At 35.8% G+C, this 22,222-nt stretch overlaps 1 protein-coding gene across 1 annotated transcript in view; it reads right to left on the minus strand.

Annotated features, from left to right (window-relative positions):
- Window positions 1-4,674: 4,674 nt before the first annotated feature.
- LOC105621032 (E3 ubiquitin-protein ligase mib1) overlaps window positions 4,675-22,222 on the minus strand; it is a 75,923-nt gene continuing 58,375 nt past the window's right edge. The window contains exon 10 of the mRNA XM_012202508.1: window positions 4,675-4,732. Within this exon, the coding sequence (XP_012057898.1) occupies window positions 4,675-4,732 (58 nt within the window). The remainder of the gene's footprint in view (window positions 4,733-22,222) is intronic.

Below are 22,222 nucleotides of genomic sequence, written 5' to 3' on the forward strand. Positions count from 1 at the left end.
GGTTACGGTCGGAACGTAACCGGTAAACGTACTACTCCTTCCTTTTCGTTACGTTTACGGTTCGGTTCGGTCGACGACGTAGTAGTAGTAACGTAACTTACTACTACTACTCTCTCTCTCTCTCTCTCTCTCTCTCTCTCTCTCTCTCCCCCCCCTTTTTTTCTTCTCCCTCTCCTCTCGTTACGTTCAATAATGCGACTGACGGATACGTTGAAAGCGCGTTTTCTCATTGCCCTGCTTTTACGCCCTTAAAATTCTATCAAGATACGAACACCATTGAGAGAGATCGATACTAATCAGTCCAAGTTCTGCGCTTACTTCCTTCTACCATGGAACGTAATAAAATTTCTTTTAATTTTCTTTATTACAATTTAATCTAAAATGTGAATAACTTTAATTTCAGATTATTACTTATAACAGTGAAAAGGAAAAGGAACAATATGTAAAAATGACGAACCGGTCATTTGAACATATAAGTAAAATATGTTAAAAAGAGTAAATACGCCAGACATATAACAATAGATTTATCAACGAATAGCGTGATACACGTGCACTTTTTTTGTACGCCTATACCAATCAACTTCTCGTCAATTGCGACAGCCTCGACGAAATCAAAAAGTGTTAACGCGCCACATCGATACTACCGCCAACAGCAAAGCGCACGGGGACGTCGCGACCGCAGAAAATCCCACGCGGCAGCCTGCCTGCGCTATCGGCATCCACTCGCGTTTCTGTTTTGCATTTCAAATTCCGACGAGTAAAGCGACCGATTAAATTCGATGTGTGTGCACGCACGTGCATACGAGCATCGCGACTGGCAGACAGGCAAGTGGACCGCATCAATTCTGACCACTTTCAGCTTAACGCAGCTTCAGCCAACGCATGAACCACGTTCTTGTGGGATGGTATATGCTTGAGAAAGAAAACACCGAGATTGTTTCGAACCACACCAACAGATCTGGACAACAGAAAAAAGAAAGAAGACGACGCGCATGGAAAGACGAGGAGAAAGGCAGCTGAGAAAAGCAGACGAGTAGAAAGCAGGCGATTCGGGGAGCAAAAAGCAGTGTGCGGTAAGCGGCAATGAATTAATCGCCGTGAACAGTGCAAGCTCGGTCCGACCTCTAACCAAAATCCCGAGCTGGCCCTCCATTCTATTTCCCTTCTCTGCCCGCCAGCACCTCCGCACCCTCAAACCAGCAAAGCCTCCCTAAAACCTCTAATGCCGGCGACCGCAGCCATTGCCTCCGCCTCTATCGTTTCCGCCGTAGCATCAACGATCGTTCTGTGACGGTGCTTACCGTATTAGTTTAAGAAACGACGTGGTTCCATCCTGAAAGTGATGAGGATAGAGAGCAGCCACAAGGAAGTACGATTTACAAACGATAATACAATGTACTAAAATAACATAGCAGTTTCATAACAGAAGATTTCGCCCTTAAAATTGTATGACTTTCATGTTAGTTTTCTAATGTTACATCATTCTCTTTCTTTGCACACGTGCGCGAAATCTCTACTGTCTCTTGAAGCTAACTCGACATTTTCTAACATCTTTATCGTACAACTTGGCAACCCTCAGAAAGTGAAGGTTTCAGACTTGAAATCGCTATCCTTTAGCCTGAAGATAATATAAGGTTCAATCTGCAGTAGAACCATTTCAGAAGTTTGAAACTTAAGCCACGCGAATCGAAGTGACTGTTATTTCGGATCACGATCTCCACGAAGTACGGACTTTCCTTATCCAGCCCCTTTTATTTCCGTTTCATTGTCTTTTTCTTGCGATATTTGTAAAATGACGATAAGTTTAAATGCGATTTCACGATATTCTACATATATAGCTCACAAGGATATCTATCCGTGGAATCTCGAAAGTTTCATAGCGAAATACTCCAACTTAAAAGTGTACATTTCTTACCTTTTTGTACAACAAAATGCGCCGTTTATCTTGCACCAATTACTTATTCAAGTTGCTTTTATTACAGCTTGAATTATGTAAATCCAAGAAATTTGAATAAATACTGTAATGTTAACGAAGAAAGTTTTTGGCGGTGAATGCGTTAAACATCCCCGATGTGTTATTACTAATTAATCTCTGTCATACTTTTTTTATTTCCGCGTCCGGTTACCTCACGGCGGCCGATATCTGACTTTAAAGCGAGCATTACGAATGTTTCTCCTTGAGGCAGCTCACGTAGGTAACATCGACTCGACCTATTTCGTGTCCATTCAGGCTACTTCGAACGAGTCTGTCTCGGTTCTCTTTGCCCCCTTACCCGAGCAACCCTCTTTCCACCTTCCCCCCATCGCAGATGGATGCATGCAACGCTGCACTTCGCTATCTGGTATCTCCTATCAACTATCTACTCCACTTACATACTGGATTTAGAATAGTTGGCTATGGCAAGGATCGAGGTTAAACACTTATTTCTAGAGTCGCTCTCTCTAAAACTTGTTCTAGATTTCTATAACGTCAGCGAAAATTTCCACGGCCCCCATTATACGTCCGCATCGACCGACCACGAGCCGGAATCCTTTGCGCCGCAAATCACTTTGGTGATAACTCCGCACGAATGCTCTAACGCGCGAAGTATTCAGCGTTAAATCGCGCGATTGCGAGAAAAGATCTTTTTACGACGGTGAAAAGCATATTCCTTTTTCTATTCGCACGCTATAACACTTCGAGGAAGGACTTCGTACCCGTTGGAACAAATAGAAAAACCGACAACGATGAGAAAGGAATACGAAGGCTATTCACCGTGTTCCTGCGATTTACATGTAAATCGCGAACGGTAGTTCTCCGCACCATTTCGAAGTAATTTGGACGATCGCATGCGATCAAATTGGCAGAGCAATAAAGCTCGTAATCGCGCGAATCCGCGGGCCGTTAACCGCGTGCATAACTCGGTATTATTCGTTAAAAAAAAACGAGATAACATGAACAATTATCTATAGAGTAATTCTGGTATAGATGCCGCTTCTATCGAAAATTTATCAAAGTATTGCGTACTATGTTTACGTATTGCTTACTATGTTTAAATAAAATATATTATATAAAATAAATATATCAATATTATAAAAAAATTAGAAATAAAAATATTCATTTCTTACTTGTACTCAAAGAATTTTTTTAAATCTTTGCATTTTTGCCGTATATGCCATAGAGATGAGATGTACGACTATTCATTGGATATACGATTCATAAAAAATTTAATAATGCTTCAAAAGAAAACGTAAAATAACATAGTAACTTATAAAATGTGTTTATAAAGTCTTATTAAGGAACAAGAATAATATACTCTAATAATAAAAATCCAGGACGAGTTTATAATACAGGATATCAAAAATAATTAAATTTGAATGTGTTAGATATATTGAGACTTTAAGCGAAACTTGTTTCAAGACTTTACAGAAATTTTTATTAACTATATATAAATATATAAAAAACAAATCGAATTAAAGCATGATAAATATCATCAAAATAAAAATTTGATGAAATCAATACAGGATCACAATAATTACGTTCATGATGTTATAATCCGCAAAGTCTCACAACATCAAATTGATCAAAATCTTCGGTTGCTCTCTTAATATTTTCCGTTCAATAAAGGATGTAATAATCTTAATTCCATTCAATCAGATCAAATCAATTATCATGATTTTTCGTTAATCAATATTAACTTTAATATCGAGAAAAGAGTTAAAGAAAATAATAATCATACGATAATTCGAAAAATTAAAGAATAATACATATATATTCTCTAAAAGTAAATCAGTGTATTATTATGACTTTAATACTTCAATACACTTATAAAGATATAATCATCAGCGAATATTTACTATTGTTCAGTAATAATACATTAATTCACTTTTAAATATTATGATTCCTGCATAGATTAAATCTTTGACATTGATTTAAGTGACAATGATTGATTAGTTGCATATAAATTCCACTTTTATTTTTTCAGATTTCTACGGCATAAATCTTTGCACAGCATAAATATCGGAATTACCCTAACGAGTAGAATAAACTTTCAAAGATGAATTATATGATTGTCAGTGCGTATATCAGAGTAAAAAAAAGAATCGAATAAAGCAAAAGAGAAAAACGAACGGAAAGATTGAGAGAAGAATGGGAAAGATGGAGAAACAACCGGCAAAAGTAAGTTCTCGCTAGACTCAGTGTGGAACTTCCGGCTGCACTGTCTCGCAAGTTGTGCTTTTGCCCCTTGGTCGCCCCCGCCTCATTCCTATCGACGGTAGCAGAGCTACTCCAAGTTCTGCAAAATGGAACTTTGGTAAGCCAGGCACCTCGTGCGATGATATCTTAGCTCGTGAAGGAGGATACGAGCGCAGCGAATGTCACGCTACGTAATTTAAAGCTGCACGAATTCCGGCGAGCGACAATGCGGCGAGCAAGTTCTTCGAACAAGGTCTGCGATGTATCATCAGCAATTTCTTGAAGAGCTAAAGAAAACAGATACTTCTTTGATCGCGGAAATAAACCAGCGTACGTAAATTATATCTCAACAAATCAATAGTCAATGTGCAATACGTGTTTCGACGGTTTCTCACGAAGATACAGGACAGTTCCGGGCGACTTGGAAGGGCGACAAAAAACGCAGATAAAAAGCATTTCCGTGCTCTTTCACGGTAGCTTCGGTGAATTCACTGGTGTCATACTTGCGCCAGGAATTGAACAACTTTCTTAAACTCGCCAGGATGCTTCTCTTCTCTAGAAATAGAAGAAAATGATAGTACCAACAAAGAGGAAACAGCGAGAGGCAGGAATGAGACAAAAAGCTCTTCCAGGCAAGTAGTTCCGGCAAAACAAAACTTGCACGCGTCGCGCTCGCGCACAACGCCGACGCCGACGCCGACAGTACGGATGTCGACAGTACGGAGAGATGTTTTGCCAGTCCGTCCGGCCGTGTTGCCCAAAAGCTGGCGTGCGGAAAAACTTTTCATAAAAGCAAGGGGAAGGGAAAGGAGGAAGGGTACATTGTGCGATTCTCACAGATTCGCATGGCGTACGATTTCCGTTCGCTGAGAAAACAGTTTCTATTCTATGTATACAAGCGAGTTTCCTTTAACCCCTCTCTTCTGAATTCGCCAGCAAGCAAGTTTTCGACGATTCGTCGAGGCAACTGAAAAACCTGAGGGAGATAAATAGGAATGGGTCCAATGGAATCGATGGACACTCCAGTGGGTAGCACTTTCGAGGCCATTCTTCCGGCAATCTGGTGGTCAGCAAACGAAACGACAAATCGTCGTCGTCGTCGTCTGATCAAACGTGATTCACGACGATGCGATCTCGTAGCGAAATGGATCGCTAACTGTGAGACGCCGAACGATAGTGAATCGAATGAGCTCTCGATAGTAACACAATCGGCGATCGGTGCGCGCCTGGTCTCGCGAGAAATGTATCACGATCGGCGAGCCATTCTATCCCGTCGAGCGTGACAATGAAAATTCGTTTTGCGTTTGATACGAAAATGCGCCGCGCCGGAGGGATTCGTGAAATTGAGAGGAATCGAAAGTACATTTTCACAGACGATAAACTCACCGCGCGAATTTATTTGCGCGCTTGCCGACGCTTCTCCACGCCCCATTAAATATTCTTGACTTCGGCCGGCGTGTGCACCTCCGCGTATATCGGAGATAAGAGGCGCCAAGTATCGCACTTCCCTCTTTAAAAAATACAGATAAGCGAACGCGGACATCCTACTCAAGTAAAATGTAGACTCGCGTATCTAACTTACGCTCCCCTCTCCACTTTCTAAAATTAAAATTTCCAGAATGATATCATGATAGGTATTATATATATAATTTAAAACAAGATCCTTCTTGTGATAACAGAAGTTCGTAATAATGAACTATTTTTCGAGTATATTCCACATAAGACATCTATCAAAATCACTAGTGTCATACATTTTAAAACTTTCATTAAAAATTCAGAACAGAAGAACTTTAAACACAAGTGAGTGGAAATATTCAGTCAAGGCGATTCTTCGTGCTTAATAATATTTTTAATAAATTTATACTATTTCCAGTTCAAGCTAACTGTGCTGACAAATTTGCCGGACTTGAAACACAGCTCTAAATTGAAGCTAGAGTAGTAATATCATAATTGAATTGTGAAATAATATTAATAATAGTATCATACACGCAAAGAAAAAGTTGTTTTGATTTAAAGAAATTTTCTTTGCTATACGGTTAAAGAAAAAAATTTCCTTGATTTGTGAACAAATTTCTTTGATAAACATTATTTTTTAAAATAAAATTTATTTGATTTAAAGAAATTATATTCAAATCCAAGAAATGACATTCAAATCATGATTACTTTAAATCAAATAAATTTTATTTGATTTAAAGTAATCATAATTTGAATGTCATTTCTAAAAAATAATATTTAAAAAAATAATATTTAAATCAAAGAAATTTGTTCACAAATCAAGGAAATTTTTTATGTTTAACCGTATAGTAAAGAAAATTTCTTTAAATCGGAGCAACCTTTTCTCTGAATGTAGGCTAAGGTATCTTAAGGTATTAATAATCGGATCTAATAAGCATCTTAAAACCTGTAAATTTTATTGCAAAAAGTATTACTTCAGTCGGAACTCGAACCTGAATTTCTCGTATTCCCTGCGAACGTCCTCACCATTAAGAAAACTTTAAATTAAATGTATGTATGAAAAGTAGATAGGCAAAACTTGCAATTTAACCAATATTTCCCTCAAAGCTTGAAATACTTTTATATATTTGACAATTTTAATATATCATTGCAAAAGTTCCTCTCTCTTTGACAGCGCGTTAATATTTTACAGTTAGCTACATACCTATCACAGCTTCTCTTCGTTGGTACACTGAGAGAAAAATGTCGAAGCAAATGTTACTTCATGACATTTTCTTCAATATTTATTCGTTATAATCAAATTTGATTGTAATAACAAAATATATATTTTTGTGAAATGTATCTCACTTTTTTTCATTATTTGTAAAGGGAAATTTCATTCGATTCTTGCTGGAAAAAAATTTATTTGAAATAAATTAATGTTTTTGTATAGCAAATATTGTATTTAGTTACAATCAGTTGATCTTTATAGGCAAATAAGTATTTATTTCTGGAGAATGTATTTATTTCTCAGAAATAAATCTCTGTTTGGATCAAAAAGTTTGTTTTAGGAAATTCGTTAGCATTCAGTCTTTAAAGAAATATTGTAAAACTTTGCATAAAGAGCTTTGTAATAACAATGATGCTTCGCCTTCATTGAATAGATTTACAAATGTTCACATTATTGAACATTATGGAACATTATATTCAAATAATACTAATATACTGATTGTTAGTAACAAATCTAATGTTAAAATAAAACATCATAATATACAATAAATATTGTATTTACATTAACATTTCTTACTTAAAGTATGACTTATAATTAAAGTTTGCACATCATATTTTAAGTAAAAAAGGATTTGATTCAAAAATAATTTATGGCAGATATATAGATGTTTGTGATATTTCAAGTTTGCTTGAATATTATTTTATAAAAAATTCGATAAGCGATAATTGTTGCATAATTTCTTGGGTTAAAATTAATGGTTTTATATACAAACCAAACGTTGTGTTTTGTCTGAGTGCAAATGAGTGTAGTGAAACACACAGTTGGAATAATTAAATATGTTGCTACTGATAACTCTAAACAGCTTTATATTATTTATGAACTTTGTGAAAATATTGGTTTTTCTCATAAATTTTTCTCTGCGTATGAAATATCACTCGGATTAATAACAAATGTTAGAATCGTATGAGTCAATTTTGATAAACTTTTTGTAACTAGAAATATTAATTGTATTGCTGATGGCAGCAAATTAATTACAATGTGTAAACAAACTCTAAAATTTTGATTAATGGGTCAATTCTGATCAGAATCGTAAGGTTTGTAACTTATTATCATAAGTCTTATAAGAGAACTTAGACTGGAGTTGTAATTTTACGCGTATAGTTGTAGTTTTACGCCATATATAAGATTCCGATTATTCATAAATATCTACGATTCCTTGTAAATCATACTGCTAGCAAGAAATTGTAAAGATATTGCATACAGTTATAATATAAGCATTTCAAGTCAAGTTCTCATAAGTCTTAGACAACAAATTACGATTACCTTACAATTGATCCATTAATTTAAAATGATATCTAAATAAAATAAGAAAGATTATTTGTACAACCTTTTTTGTATATAAATATCTACGAGAAATAAATTAAGGATTCTTAGAGTGTTACAGTTTTGTTATTTTTATGCTTTAATCTGTATTTATATATTCATCTTTTTAAAAGCTGAATATATATGTATATACGCGCGCGTGTATAAAATAATGCGTATAAAATAATGATTTATTTTATTTAATGTTTTTTTTAATTTATTTGATATATCACAAATTCTTATCGTATTAATCAAATGTTTTTGAGATAAAGAAAATCGCTTGTACTGACAAAGTCATTTATTGAATAAATGCATTACAAATAAAAATATTTGTACACATATATATATTATATATCACATGGAAATAAATAATCATCTGATTATATTTTATTAATATACTTATAAATCTTTATATATATTTTATATATATTTATATATATTTTATCTTTATATATATTTTAATCTATGTAACTGTATAAGTAATGAAATATATTCAGATAAATATTTATTTTAGTGGTATAAATATGTATATGTATAAAGTGTGTGTATACAAATATTTTTACATTGTAATTTTTGTATTGACTTATTCGATATGACTTCTTGGGTGTAAGATAGTTCTTTTCATCAAACTAGAAGAAACATTTAATTCAAATAAGTACTTATTTCAATGATATAATATAACAACATTGACAATACAAATAAAATTAAATTATGAGAAGAAATAAACTTTATTTGGTTAAATATAATTTATTTATTAAAAATATCTCGATTCACAAAAATTGAAATTTGTTACTTGCAATTAAATAATTCATATCGAGAAAATGAACATTTATTTGAAATTAATAGTACTTCTTTCGAAAATAAAATAAATGGATTATTTGCTACAAATAAATATTTATTTCGCTCGTTTTTTAATAAGAGATTTATTTCAGAGAAATAAACTTTATATCTCACAAATATAAATTTTCAAGTACTTTTTTCTCAGTGTAGATAAAATTATTGCATCGCGTGCTACTAACTTTTTCACATCAAAGACAACAACCCAAAAATTACATTGCAATCTTCCTACATCTTCGTAAGATTTTCGATTTACTTTTAGAAAGCAGGAGTAACGGTTCGCCATCATGTTTGCTTCGTAGCCGAGACAATACTGCACCGACCGGTTGTCATTATAATGTGTATTTACATAGCCATGCAAATGCGGATATATACGCTAGGCGAACCATGTGCATAGACTACATGTATTGCGAGAGAAAGAGATAGAGAGAAAGAGGCGCAAATGTGCAATCGATGCACCTGTGTCGCCAAGGATTCAGCACAGTGTAAACTATTATAATTATCTGCGAAAATGCACACTGTCATCGCACGCAAACCATAGCATCAGCACGAATCGCGCGCGTATATTTTCACACGTGTAATTTCGGTAAACATGTTTCAAAGAATATTTCCTAATTGCGAAATACTATTCGTCAAGGACCGTAATTAATCGTATTTGTCAAAGCAAGCGGATTGATTATATTAATCGCGATTAATGATCGAGTGAAACTCTCATCGAACGCCAAATTAATTCGACACGTCGCCGCGCGTACAATAGATCTTTGAATCGAGCTGGCCAGTACGCATATTATAGTACCGGAATATTCTGATAGTTTACGATAACACCGACCACGAACGACGGACCGTGAAATTGCGATGATTAAATCTGTTCGTCCGTAATCAGGCAGTGTGGGCGTCAAACTTAATGAACTCGGCCGCGCGTGTTGAACATCATCAACGCCATTTCAACACATCGCGCGCAGAATCGGCGAGCAACAAAATTAATCCCCGCAGCGAATCCGAAGCTCTGTGAGCAATGCGTACAGAAAATCACACACAACCCGCATACACGGTCTGGATTCATCGTGTCAAATTCTGCCGCTGCCCGTGTTGCGTGCCATCGACATATCTCGGATCGTTTTCGAAGTGCAATGGTCAATTAATTCGTACATATAATTCAAGAGCTAATTAGAGAACCGGGACGAGAGGAGAGTTGGGAGGCCACAAGCAAGAAGCCATGTACTATCTGCAATAAGGAGAATACCGCGCAACTATTCGAGGACTGTTTCGTATGCGGGCCTGGTTACGGAGGTAACCTAAGTACAGTTCCCTAACTTATATTGAAGATGTTTGGAAGCTTTTGAGTTCGAATTGCCCTGCTGCGCACGATATGGCCGTACTTCGAATTCCTCTTATATACGCGTTGTATGTACGCTATTCTATGTAACATTCTATCCCCGTCCTCACCTCCGTACCACTATACGCGCAGGATAGAAGTATTCGTGCATTGTGTTAGTTTCAAACGTACGTTGCTCTACGCGGGAGCGGTTACTTCCGAGGTTCGCGAAGAAACCCCGGAATTTGCAGCCGCTACGCGCATCTTGATTACTCGGCAAGCTCGCTCAGCATTACGCGCCGCTTAGAAAGGCTGCGGAATAATTCCTCAGTTTCTGCTCGCGTATACCATGTTTTCCTCCTAGTCTTCTCTTTCTTACCAGCGAATAATTCTAATAATGGGTATTTCACCGTCGTGAAGTTTCACCTTTCTTCATTTTCATCCCGCTACCTCGATCCTCATCATTTTAATAAATTCATATAAAAAGCAAAAAATACAGATTCAAAAATAATCATTATTCAACACAAATTTAATATGTAGACTTTCGAAATAAATTTCTCCATTCGAAAACCTGACTTTTGTTAACTGGCTTTTCAATTTTACGAAAATAAAACGCGTAATTTGAAGAACATCGATTGACTTGAAAATTGTTCGAATTTTATTTAAAAAGGAAGTCTCTGAGAAAAATTTACAATCTGTCCACCTTTCTGGTGAATTTTCATCAGAGAAATGACGGCTCTTGTTCGTCGCACCTGTCGCCTCTCGACGCATTCGACCCTCAATTTTCTCGCACGACAAAAGAGAAAGGTGAGAAATCGTGTACACAGAAGGGAGCCTTTCATATTTTATTAGCCCCGTCGATATATTATCCCGGCACGTGGTGCAATCTCGCTGCCGTTCGAATGGTCTTCCTTGTATATAGATATCCATGTTTACGTTTACGTTAGGGGTTGGATGGAATCGCGCAAAGAGATCGGGCTAAGGTTTGCTTTAATTCCGCCGGGACGGTCAGGACTATCATCGATTGATACGGACGCGGAGTAAGATGGAATGGTAAAGAAATAGAGGAAAAAAAAGAAGAACGCGAACGCTTATCCCCGATAGATATTTTCTCTTCGAGATGTTGTGAGAGCAAATCGGCAGAAAAGCGGAAGTCGATCGAATCGCCGCGTCGGTACACACAATAACGTTGAATCGCACGCTTTAGGCATGACAACTTTGTCCTTCTATCATGCAATGATACATCCATAGAAGAAAAAAATCGAAGCTAATGTGTTTCAAGAGTTGCCATATGTTGTTTTAATAAATTGAAATCACATTTATAATTTACAAATATTTACATATATTATACCTATTTTTTATTTCTGCACTAAATTGAAGAACTCTCTTCCTCGTTTTCAAATATCAAATATCACTTTTATTTTAATTTCCAAAAATATATACTAATTTAGCCACGGAAAACAAATTTTATATTAAATATCAATATTACAACAAAATGCAAAATCAGTTAGAATCAATCTCAAAGTACTGAAAAAGTTTTAAAAATGATATATGTTACGAATCCTTGCAATAAAAATGCGTCTTGGAATTACAACATAATACATTGTAATCATGTGAAAGATTTAAATGTAAAATAAGAGGAAGAGTAGGATACGTTAAAATTAATATTTCTTAGAGCAAATTGTAAAAATATATTTTTAAAAATCGTAGAAATCAATTGTCATGTCGCTTCTAATTCTATAGATCGTAAAAAAAAAATCTCAGATATTCTAACTTTATGCAGCCGCTTCATGCGGCATGTGACGGAATTCAAGAAGGAAATTCCGAGTCCTATCGGACAATTCGAGGCTCGTAAAATGTAGGCGATACGACGCGAAGGGTCGTCCTCAGGAAATCCAACTGGTGTTGAATACTCACTCGAGGAATATCATGTGCGCGGAGGGAACGACTGTATCGTTCGATAGCATCGCAAGATATTTCAATAAGACCTGTTTTCGAAAGCTCCTGCGATGCAAGATTACAAATGCTGTGACTGTCTCGAATTATTAACGATATTAGATCGATGCAATCTTATAACTTAAAGCAACAAGAAAAGAAAGGATCACTATAAACATTATTTTCGTTTTCATGGGAATTTAATAGAATTTCAGAACATAATATTACAATAAAGCTAGCATAACAAAATCAATGAGATAATATCGCAATGTCCAATCTTCGTAAATAAAAAACAAACAAGTTATACATTATTTATAAGAAATGATGAAGACCTCGTTTCAGTGACCGCAATCGAAATTCGAGGACATATATGGGTGGGGCGAATCGGGTCCGCAGAGCTAGCAGACGACGCCCAAGAAGTTTGTAGGGTAGGTAACCCACTGCAGTAACCCCCTACGTCTCTGCCGAAGCGAGGGAATGTCTGCTAATCCTTTACAGGGAATTCAAGTGATAAATTCCGTAAATCCCTGTTCAAGCACACCCTTGCACCGACCCATCTACCCTTACCATTACCGAGGGTTCCCCGTTCTTCCGCGTCCCCATCGTCCCTGTTCTCCACCAGCACTACCCTCTCTCGCCCAGTTCTCGTCGCTCCATCTACCCCATCCACTTACCTGGAATCTAGATTCACCTCTCCCAGGCTCAACTCACCCTCCGCTACGACTTCAGGAAAAAGTAGAAAACTGCGATTACAAAGACTTTCCTGGCATACCCTCTCCTCCTGCTCCCCCCTCCTCTCCCCCCCGTGTCACCCTATTTCCTTCTTACGTCTTCTCTTCTCTCTTCTATCACAGTTTCTTACTCCTTCCGTCGTCTCATCTTCTTCCCACTGCCCGTGCCTTCTAGCCGCCCTCCTTTTCTGTCCTCTTTTCTATCCCCCTCTGTCGCCGCTCTTTTTCGTTCTTTTCTCTATTTCTCATTCTCTCCAGCCCTCTCACGGTTCTTCCCACCCGTAGTTTCTCGCAGTTTCTCGTTCCTTGTCTGCGCGTGGCGTGCTCCTTCTCGGATTAAAACTTTAACACTTTGTTACCCTTTTTCTCAAAGAAGGGAGGGCGTGAAGAATCGGGACGTGAGAAAGAAGATGGAGATGAGTGAGGTGCGGAGCTATGAACGGGAGCGAGAAAGAGACAGGCCTGCCATCGTAATCCAAGGCTTCCACTACGTTGGACAAATTTCAGTCGGGCGAATTTCGCCTTTGATAAAACGGCCCATTTTACATTTCGCACCTCCGCGTCCGGAGTGGAGATCGCTTTTCGCGATAACGAACAAGTAAGCAGGAATATCCGAGTGGAAAGAGTTGAGCGCGCGTGCTGGCCGATTTCAGAAAATATGCAGAATTTTTAGATAAAATAAAATTCTACGAATGTGCTCTTAATTATCCATATGTTTTTCGTGCGATTATTATTGAATTTTGCAATGTTTAAAGTTACAAAACTGTTACTAAGTTCGGCAAACGTTATTTGAAATTATAAAAATAGCAAGTATAAAATAACGGGAGATTTAATGATAATACTGTATAGCGAGTTAATAAACTAATTAAAATCATTTCACTTGCTATAAAAGTCAGCATACTTTCGTTCATCTATCAGTTTCACGATATTTTGTGTGTGTATGTGTGTTCGCATGCGCATGTGTATATAAACGCAAATAACGTAATTACCGTCCAACTAAACAACACGCGAAACTTTAATCAGCGTAACGAAAGTCATCCATTTGCTGGTCTTGACAACATAATCTCCCGCGAACATCTTCGATGCACATCTAAAACTGCAAACTTGTAGATACGCTGACCTAAAACGATCGTCGTCACTTATGCTCTACTAGATCTATAATCGGGACGAAGTTTCGATCAGTTCTGAAATCATTCAAGATATCTCCACGACGAAAGAGGCGACGATTTGTGCGTTATAACATTGTGCGTCATAAATAATCGTTCATTCAAGAAGGCAAAGAGAAGAAGCAGAAAGCGGGAGAGCAACAAGAGGAGGGAAGACGATAAAAGATCAGTCGATAGACAGCGTCCCTTTGAGCATTAGCGATTGATTGTGAAATTGCAGTGGCAGAGTGATATTTCTACGAGATTAGATCTTTCTCCCTTTCTTATATCCTTTATCGTTGTTCTTCGTTATCTTCGTCGAGTCTAGTCTACTCTTCCACCTCCGTACTCTAGATTCGAGAAACGGCAAATGACGCCTCCGTAAAAGCGGACGCGGGATCCTATAAAACGCGGCTTAACAACTTCCACTACTGCACTTAAATTTAAGATCATGAGGATTTAACTAGGCACTTGAATGTATCCTAAGTAAGGAAGACCAGGAACGAAAACCAATCCGTTTAGAGTCAAGAAGCGCTACGCGCCTGAGATGCAATTACTTCGCGAACACGCGGCGCAATATCGCACTGCCGTCTTCTTAATCGTTCTTCTCGTTAAATATATTAACTAGTTATCTAATGAGGACACGCTCTGTCTTGAAAAATAATAATTATGGCTAATTAAGAGGGGAGAAAGAAAAAGAGAGAGAGAGAGAGAGAGAGAGAGAGAGAGAGAGAACAAACGACTATTTAATATATTCAAGAAAATAGAATACAAGAAAATAACAATACATAACCAGACAAAAAAATAATGCATTAATTAAACGAAATATATGTGATTAAATGCGTTGTAAAATCAGTCATTGCAAGAACAACTCATGTTGCACACGTTAAATTAAATTAAATCTCCTCGAGGGCTACGTGGATTCCTATTTTAATATCGATGTGGAGGGCTCCCTCGAGAACGGTGATCGAGATCATTTACCATGGTAATATTACCAGCAATATCGCCGCAGGAATATTAGTTCGCCGGCGATTTATTACCGAGCGCATAGAAAGAGCGATATTGAAGAGGATGTTCGGTGCGAACTCGGGAACCTATTTCCTTTGGCGACTAGTGAAAGGGATTATTTGGAGACGTGCTGCTCTCGCAATTCTGTATATGCTTCATTGATGTAGCTCTCGCTTTCGAAAGTTAAAAATTCATCGTTTCTTTAAACCTTTGTCGAAAGTTTAAACATACACCAACAGCATGAAATCCCTTTTCAGATTGTGAATGAAAATAGATGCGATTTAAAACTAATTATACGATGAAACAAAGAAAAGCTATAATAAGTTTAGTTAAAATGTGACTCGTCGTTTTGGTTCTTCTTCCTTGTCTCTGTTTTTTGTGTATGAATTTTCAGTACTAATAATGTATAATTGAAGAAAAGAAAGGCAATCAGAAACAAAATGGCCGAGTCGAATAAAACACGCGTGCGCGAGGACACGTATAGATACTTCGGCATGATTGTATAACTCTTGAAGACTCCGAAGTACTCTCGAACTTTAAAAATCTCTCTCAGACAATTCTGGCGGAAGTGACGGAACCAACGCTCGGTTGGGTTGAGATAAATCTCCGAGCACGTAGCTATCCTCGGAGGGCTTGAGCAGCAGCCTCGGCTTGCAACGCGCGCAAGACGTAAAAGAACGGAAGTGTCTTGCACCATCTTCTTGTCTTCTTAATAAATTCTTGGAACGGAGTTAAACTAATTACAGAAGCGTGCGGCGAATTTAAAAAGAAATCACTTATTCGCCAGTGTAGCGAAGCAATGTGAAAAATGAAACGCACGACGGAGACGACGCACGTTGGAGAGATTACATACAACGAAGTACAGTTCCGAAATTTCAGGAAAAATCGTCCAAGTACTCTATTGTAACCAATAACTTCAAACTTAAATTCACAGAGATTAGTAACTTATTTGATTAGATTAATTAAAAAATATTAATTTGTTATAAAAATACACATACTTTCTAATAATATATGGTTATTTGAATAATTCAGAAAATTAATAATAAAGTCTTTTAAATAAACTATTAATTAATTAATTAATTAAAATCTATTACACAAAGTTGCTCGTCGATGATCAAGCGGAAGCGATAGAGATGCTAACCGAATAAGTTTCGCGACGATCCACAGTAACCGAAGAGAAGAGAAGAATCGACGGATGGCGTAGAGAAAAAAAAAAGTTGAAGCACAACTCCGGATACGAAAGTTTCGACGAGGCCGAAGACAAAGTAGAAGAAACAAAGGAATGCTGCTTCGCGCTTCCTTGCCTTAGTCCTGCGCAGAGTTGGAAGCAACTAACCAATTTCCGAGGAAATGGCAGAGAGAAAAAGAAATGCACAAGCGAAAACGAGAGAAATAAAGAAAATGAAAAACTATAAGAAAGAGATGAGAAAGAAATAAGAAACAGAGAGGAAGGAAAAGGGAGTTAAGAAGAACGAAAATGGAAGAAGGATTGGAAGGAATAGCGGTTTAGCAGTGCAGTGACCTGGAAATTCTGACTTCCTGTATCGAAACCTTCGACAGATTTGATAAACGCTGACGTCACTTCTTACAGTCATTCTAAAAAGTCGTAAATAGGATATGGAAGCTGATGAGCTCAACATAAGGTGTATATGACTTTCCCATTATTAGATAGAAGATGTATTTCGCAATTATCATTATGAAAGTAGCCTCTTCTTAATAATTATGAACTAATATATATATATATATAAAAAACATATTATCATAAAATGGTCACAAACTTTAAGGGCATATAAAACAACAAAAAATAAGTAAAAAAACTCCTAATAAATATAGGTCTAAAACGGTTGCCAAGATATCTTTTTGTTTAAACAATACATTTGCTTCAAATCGACTTAATAATAATGTAACGCAAAAAAAAACGCGTTTACTGTTTATTTTTAAATTACTTTAATTTATTTTTACTATTTTTACTATTTTACTAAAATACATGTTCAAATTTTTGAGAGAATGAGAGCGTTTTTCTAAGAGAATATAAAGCTTGTTTGGATATAGAAGGTGGAGACTTTGAACATGTACTTTAAAAAGTAAATAAAAGTAATTGAAAAATAAAATAAAGCAAAATAAAGCAAATTTTTTCTGCGTTACATTATCATTAAGTCGATTTGAAGGAAATGCATTCTTTAAACAAAGAGATACCTTGACAACCATTCCGGACTTATGTTTATTAGACCTTTTTGACTTATTTTTTGTTCTATAATTTTTTGCTCTTAAAATCTGTGACTCTTTTTTGATAACATCCTGTATAAATAATTGGCGAGCAGCCTATTATCTGCACCATATTGTAGTGCAGAGCATAGAGTGACCTGCATGACTGTCCTCTGTGTCAAAGATCCAGCATTCAAATCTATCCAGTACTCAGAACATCAAATTTTATTTGCCATCTCTCGGAAAGCAATAACAAATCTCCGAGGATATCTTTGCTATCGCCATTTGGATTCAGCGTTAAAAATTGTAGCTCTCGTACATCAGAATAGGAAAAGTTGGAAGAGGCCGATATCCAGCAGTGGATGAAATTAGGCTGATATATATTATACATGTATAGCTGTGTCCAAAATTATTAAGCATTCTATTAATTAGTGATTTTCTAAAAAAATAACAAATTATTTTTCTTTTAATGATTTTTGGGAATTAGTTGAGATCCATGCGTGTACTTTCTTAAAATTTTTGTTGCATAGATATGTTCAAAATGTCATGCTAGTATATGATATGATTTTAAAATAAAAAATAGGATTAAAAATAATGTTGTAAATTATCGATCCACAGAATCCTGATTTCAATTCCAATTAAATATTTATAGGTTCACTTAAAGAAAAAGAATATGCACTTCGAAACAAAACTTATAAATTGCAATTATGAAAGAATAGCGATGAGTAATAAAATCCACTTGCAAAAAATTAATAGAGTATAAACATGTTCAAAATTATTAAGTATCCTTATAAATTTCTTGATATATAGAATTAAATGCAACAAAGTTTATTTTAATTTATTAATAAAACAAAAGTTTTTTTTATTAATAAAACAAAAAAGAATTGCAGAAGTTATAAAACAAAACAAAAATATAATAAATATTAAAAATATAATAAAATATATTAAATAAAATATTAAATAAAATATTAAATAAAATATTAAATAAAATATAATAAAATATTAAATATTGCTAACAGTTATATTAATAAATAAAATTGTTATCAATATTTAATATTATTTTATTACACTTTTCTTTCATATTATAACTTCTTCAATTTTTCTTGGTTTTATTAATAAATAAAATTGTTAAAATAAATTTTATTGTATTTATTTCGATCTATATATATTAAAAAATTTATAAAGATCTTAAAGATACCTAATAATTTTGGACATATTTATACAATTGTATTAATAAAACAGAATCGCACATATTAATTAGTGTTCGTTTAATCATAATGAATATTTCATTTATTCATATCTTCCATGATATCCTTTTTGCAAAGCAGTCTGAATCTTCCGAATTACGAGCTGCGCAATGAGCTGGAACGATCTCACCGCAAGTACCCGTATCCGTGCTCAAAACCATTATGATCCTCTTGTTGAAATACCTCGAACTCGCCAGACTGCACTGATCGTGCTTTGTCAGCTGGATCGACGTCTGAGGCATTAATACATATCCCCGGTATACACCCCGCCCTCATCTACTTCGGAAGAACAAGCAATCGCCGACCTCGCGTATCCACGATCTCAGGATACAGGCTCCATACTACGGATGCGCGATTCTAGCTACCGTTAATATCGGATTCTTCGATGCAATTTACGAGAGAACGCCGCGAATTCAAGAAGGTCGTTTAATCCGAAGCCAAATCCTCGCACGAAAGCCGTGACGTGGCTCGTACATTTCGTAGAATGTTTTCTAACCCTGTAAATCCTTTCAAGGAACATCACGTCTCATTATTCGACCGAGTCTTCGCAAGTATTCGTTGAAAAGATATTAGGAAACTGCAGCTATAAATGCGATAAAATACCATGCTATTTTACAACGTTTAATAAGACTCTTGGTTATTGCTTCAGTGAACAAAAATGTTTACAAGAAACAAATAAATCAGTTAGAAATTACCAAAAAGAATGTTAATTAAAAAATTTCTTCATCTTAGAGAGTAATAATAAGAATATATAGTCCGTAAATATAACAAAAAGAAGCTACAGCATTAAACGGATAAAAATCATGACATTTAATTAATTTACTCGTAAGAGAGAAAATGCAAGAGCGAAATTTAAGAGAAATTTATCACCAAAAAAAATAGTAAACTCAAAGTTTTAAGAAGAAATATCTATAAATCTTACTTATATGTAAGTACAATAGCTCAAATCACTATCACATAATAGTATAGAACCATAAGAATTAATAATGAACATTGCTGGGGAAGTAATTCTCAACGCACGTATCCAACGAGCTAGCCGTCCCACTAAAGAGCGCAAATAAATTTTCTCGCAAGAAATACGGTCCTGGAAATTCGATGTTCCGTCTAACTACAGTGCGGTGAGAGTAAAAATAGCCGTTTTATTGTTACGAATTAGTGAGGCGTAATAAATTGAAACTCGTAGCAGCGAAATTTTTCTAACTAAGCCCGATATTTCTAAGGCATACGCGGGAATAGGCAAAAAAATACGAGGACGCTTTCCATCATTAGAAAATTACTGTTATACTAACGGGAACTCCTACTGCGACAATATTTTACACCTCTATAGGAACAGACGGCTTTAGGGGACGATAAAAAGTTTTCGCGAAAAAGCTTGACGCTTTTTATGGTTTCACCGACAATATATCTTCGAGAATATAACGTTGTAACTCGATCGAATCTGGAGAAGTCGTGGCTTCTTACGGTTCCTAATTAATGACCGGAGAGAGGGAAGAGCTATCGGAAGCAGCGTGAAAAAGAAAGATTCCAACAACGATTGAATGCATAATTTTTAGTGGAAAACGACGGCATTATTTCCTAAGGCCGATGAGAAAGATCGCGTGGGACCGGAAGAGGGAAGAGGCGAGGTGAGGTACAGACAACGAGAGAGATCGCGGAGGTGCGGGAATACTCTGGGGTTAGTTCCAAGCGATTTGGCTCTCATGCGATTTAACACGAGAACTATTATAACTCGATATAGATATAATGCGGTTGGTGCATCCCGTCTCTCGCTTGTGCACATATATAATCGTCCGCGCGCACGCGCGCGCACGTAGATGTATACGAGCTCACGCTTGCGGCACACATTATCGGTCGTGCTCGTCTCTGTGGTGCCATCGCATTATTATGTGCCACGACTACGATTGTAGTTAGCGTACCATTGTAGTTTAAGCCTTGGAGAACGATGCGCGCGCGAAAGCTCTGCTTGTGAGCTTAGACGTTTTCGCGTATTCGCCAATGTGATGTACATAAATGCGACACCATATCCTGCGTCGAGAATATATTGTACATGTACTGGTTACTCTATTCTCTCTCTGTCTCGTTCTTTCTCTCTTTCTCTCTCACAGCACCATCATCATTTCGATTAACATATGTGAAATGACCAAACTAACTCGTCGAACTCGTTTGCGAAAGATATTTATGCTCATTTACAAACGTTTACGAAATTAATTCAGCATTTGTCATATTTCTACGACAGAAAATCGAATACCTAAAATCTTGCTCACTGAGAGAAAAGTTTTTGATATTTGTGTAATTTTATGTTATCATAATTGAATTATAATTGTTGTTGTTATTATAATATTGCAGTAATAATAGCTGAATGTTCTATCGACAAATATATACAGTTATAGTACCAAAATTGAATGTAAATTATAATTATCATACAATAATAGTACATTACTACAATTTTACTTGTTAATTCAGAAGTGCCACAAAGAGTTTACGATTATCGTCATATCGTGATCCATTGCTAATATACCAACGTTTTGAATCTTACCGTTCACTTCATCAGAGCTCACTGACTTGTTAAATTATAATTTATATTAGTCCTTAAATAATTCAATTGTGAATTATATATATAGAGGAAAGGCTCCTGTTATAAGATAATTTATTTTGAATAAATGTTAGAAGTCTATAGACAGAATTTTAAAAAATAATAAGTCATTTTGAAAGAAATTTAATAAGAATGTTATATAAAATTTAATTCAAATTCCATTTTTTTTTAAATTAAAAAAATGTAAAAAATGAGCAAATCGTAAAGTCCAAAAATTGTGCTGTTATTAATATGAGATGCCCCGAGAAATCGATAATAAAATGCAATGTATATCAGTATTGCAATTAAAAAACTTTATTTAATGTTTCTAAAATACAAACAAACACAGCCAGCGTGCGCGAAAAGTGAGCATGCGATAGATTGTACCCAGAACTCATCTTCAGGTAATTGGAATCAAGCATCGCAGAAATAGGCCCTCATTCCGGTTGTCTTTTTTATTATTATACAATAACATTTATATTTTAATAACGATTTTCATCATAACATAGGAGCATGGTTTATTTCATATTAGAAATACCCTAGATACCTCATATTACGATTTCCACGTCTTATGGTTTTACGATCATCAAATCTAACTTCTGTAATTAAACAATTCAATACGTATTCGGTATTTTTCTATTAGTACGGCTTTACTCTATCACTAAAGAATTTATTGCTACTAAATATTTATTAAGTAATAAACAAAATTTAAAGGCTCATCTCAATGAAACTTGACGTCCAAATTCTAAAATCTTATTTTACAATGACTACAGGCATGATCTAATAATGAATTTTCTATTAAATAGTTTTCAATCCAATAAATTCATGATGAAACCAATAGATATCGTTTATTAGAAAGCGTTTAGCAGAAACACCTAGCTCATAATAGAGAGTTTTCCTCTCTCTCTCTCTCTCTCTCTCTCTCTCTCTTCCTCCTCCTCCTCCTCTCCTCTCTCTCTCTCTCTCTCTCTCGTCGTGTCGTCGTGTGTGTGTGTGTGTGTGTGTGTGTGTGTGTGTGTGTGT

Source organism: Atta cephalotes, assembly GCF_000143395.1.
Source record: "Atta cephalotes unplaced genomic scaffold scaffold00031, whole genome shotgun sequence".
Taxonomy (NCBI): domain Eukaryota; kingdom Metazoa; phylum Arthropoda; class Insecta; order Hymenoptera; family Formicidae; genus Atta; species Atta cephalotes.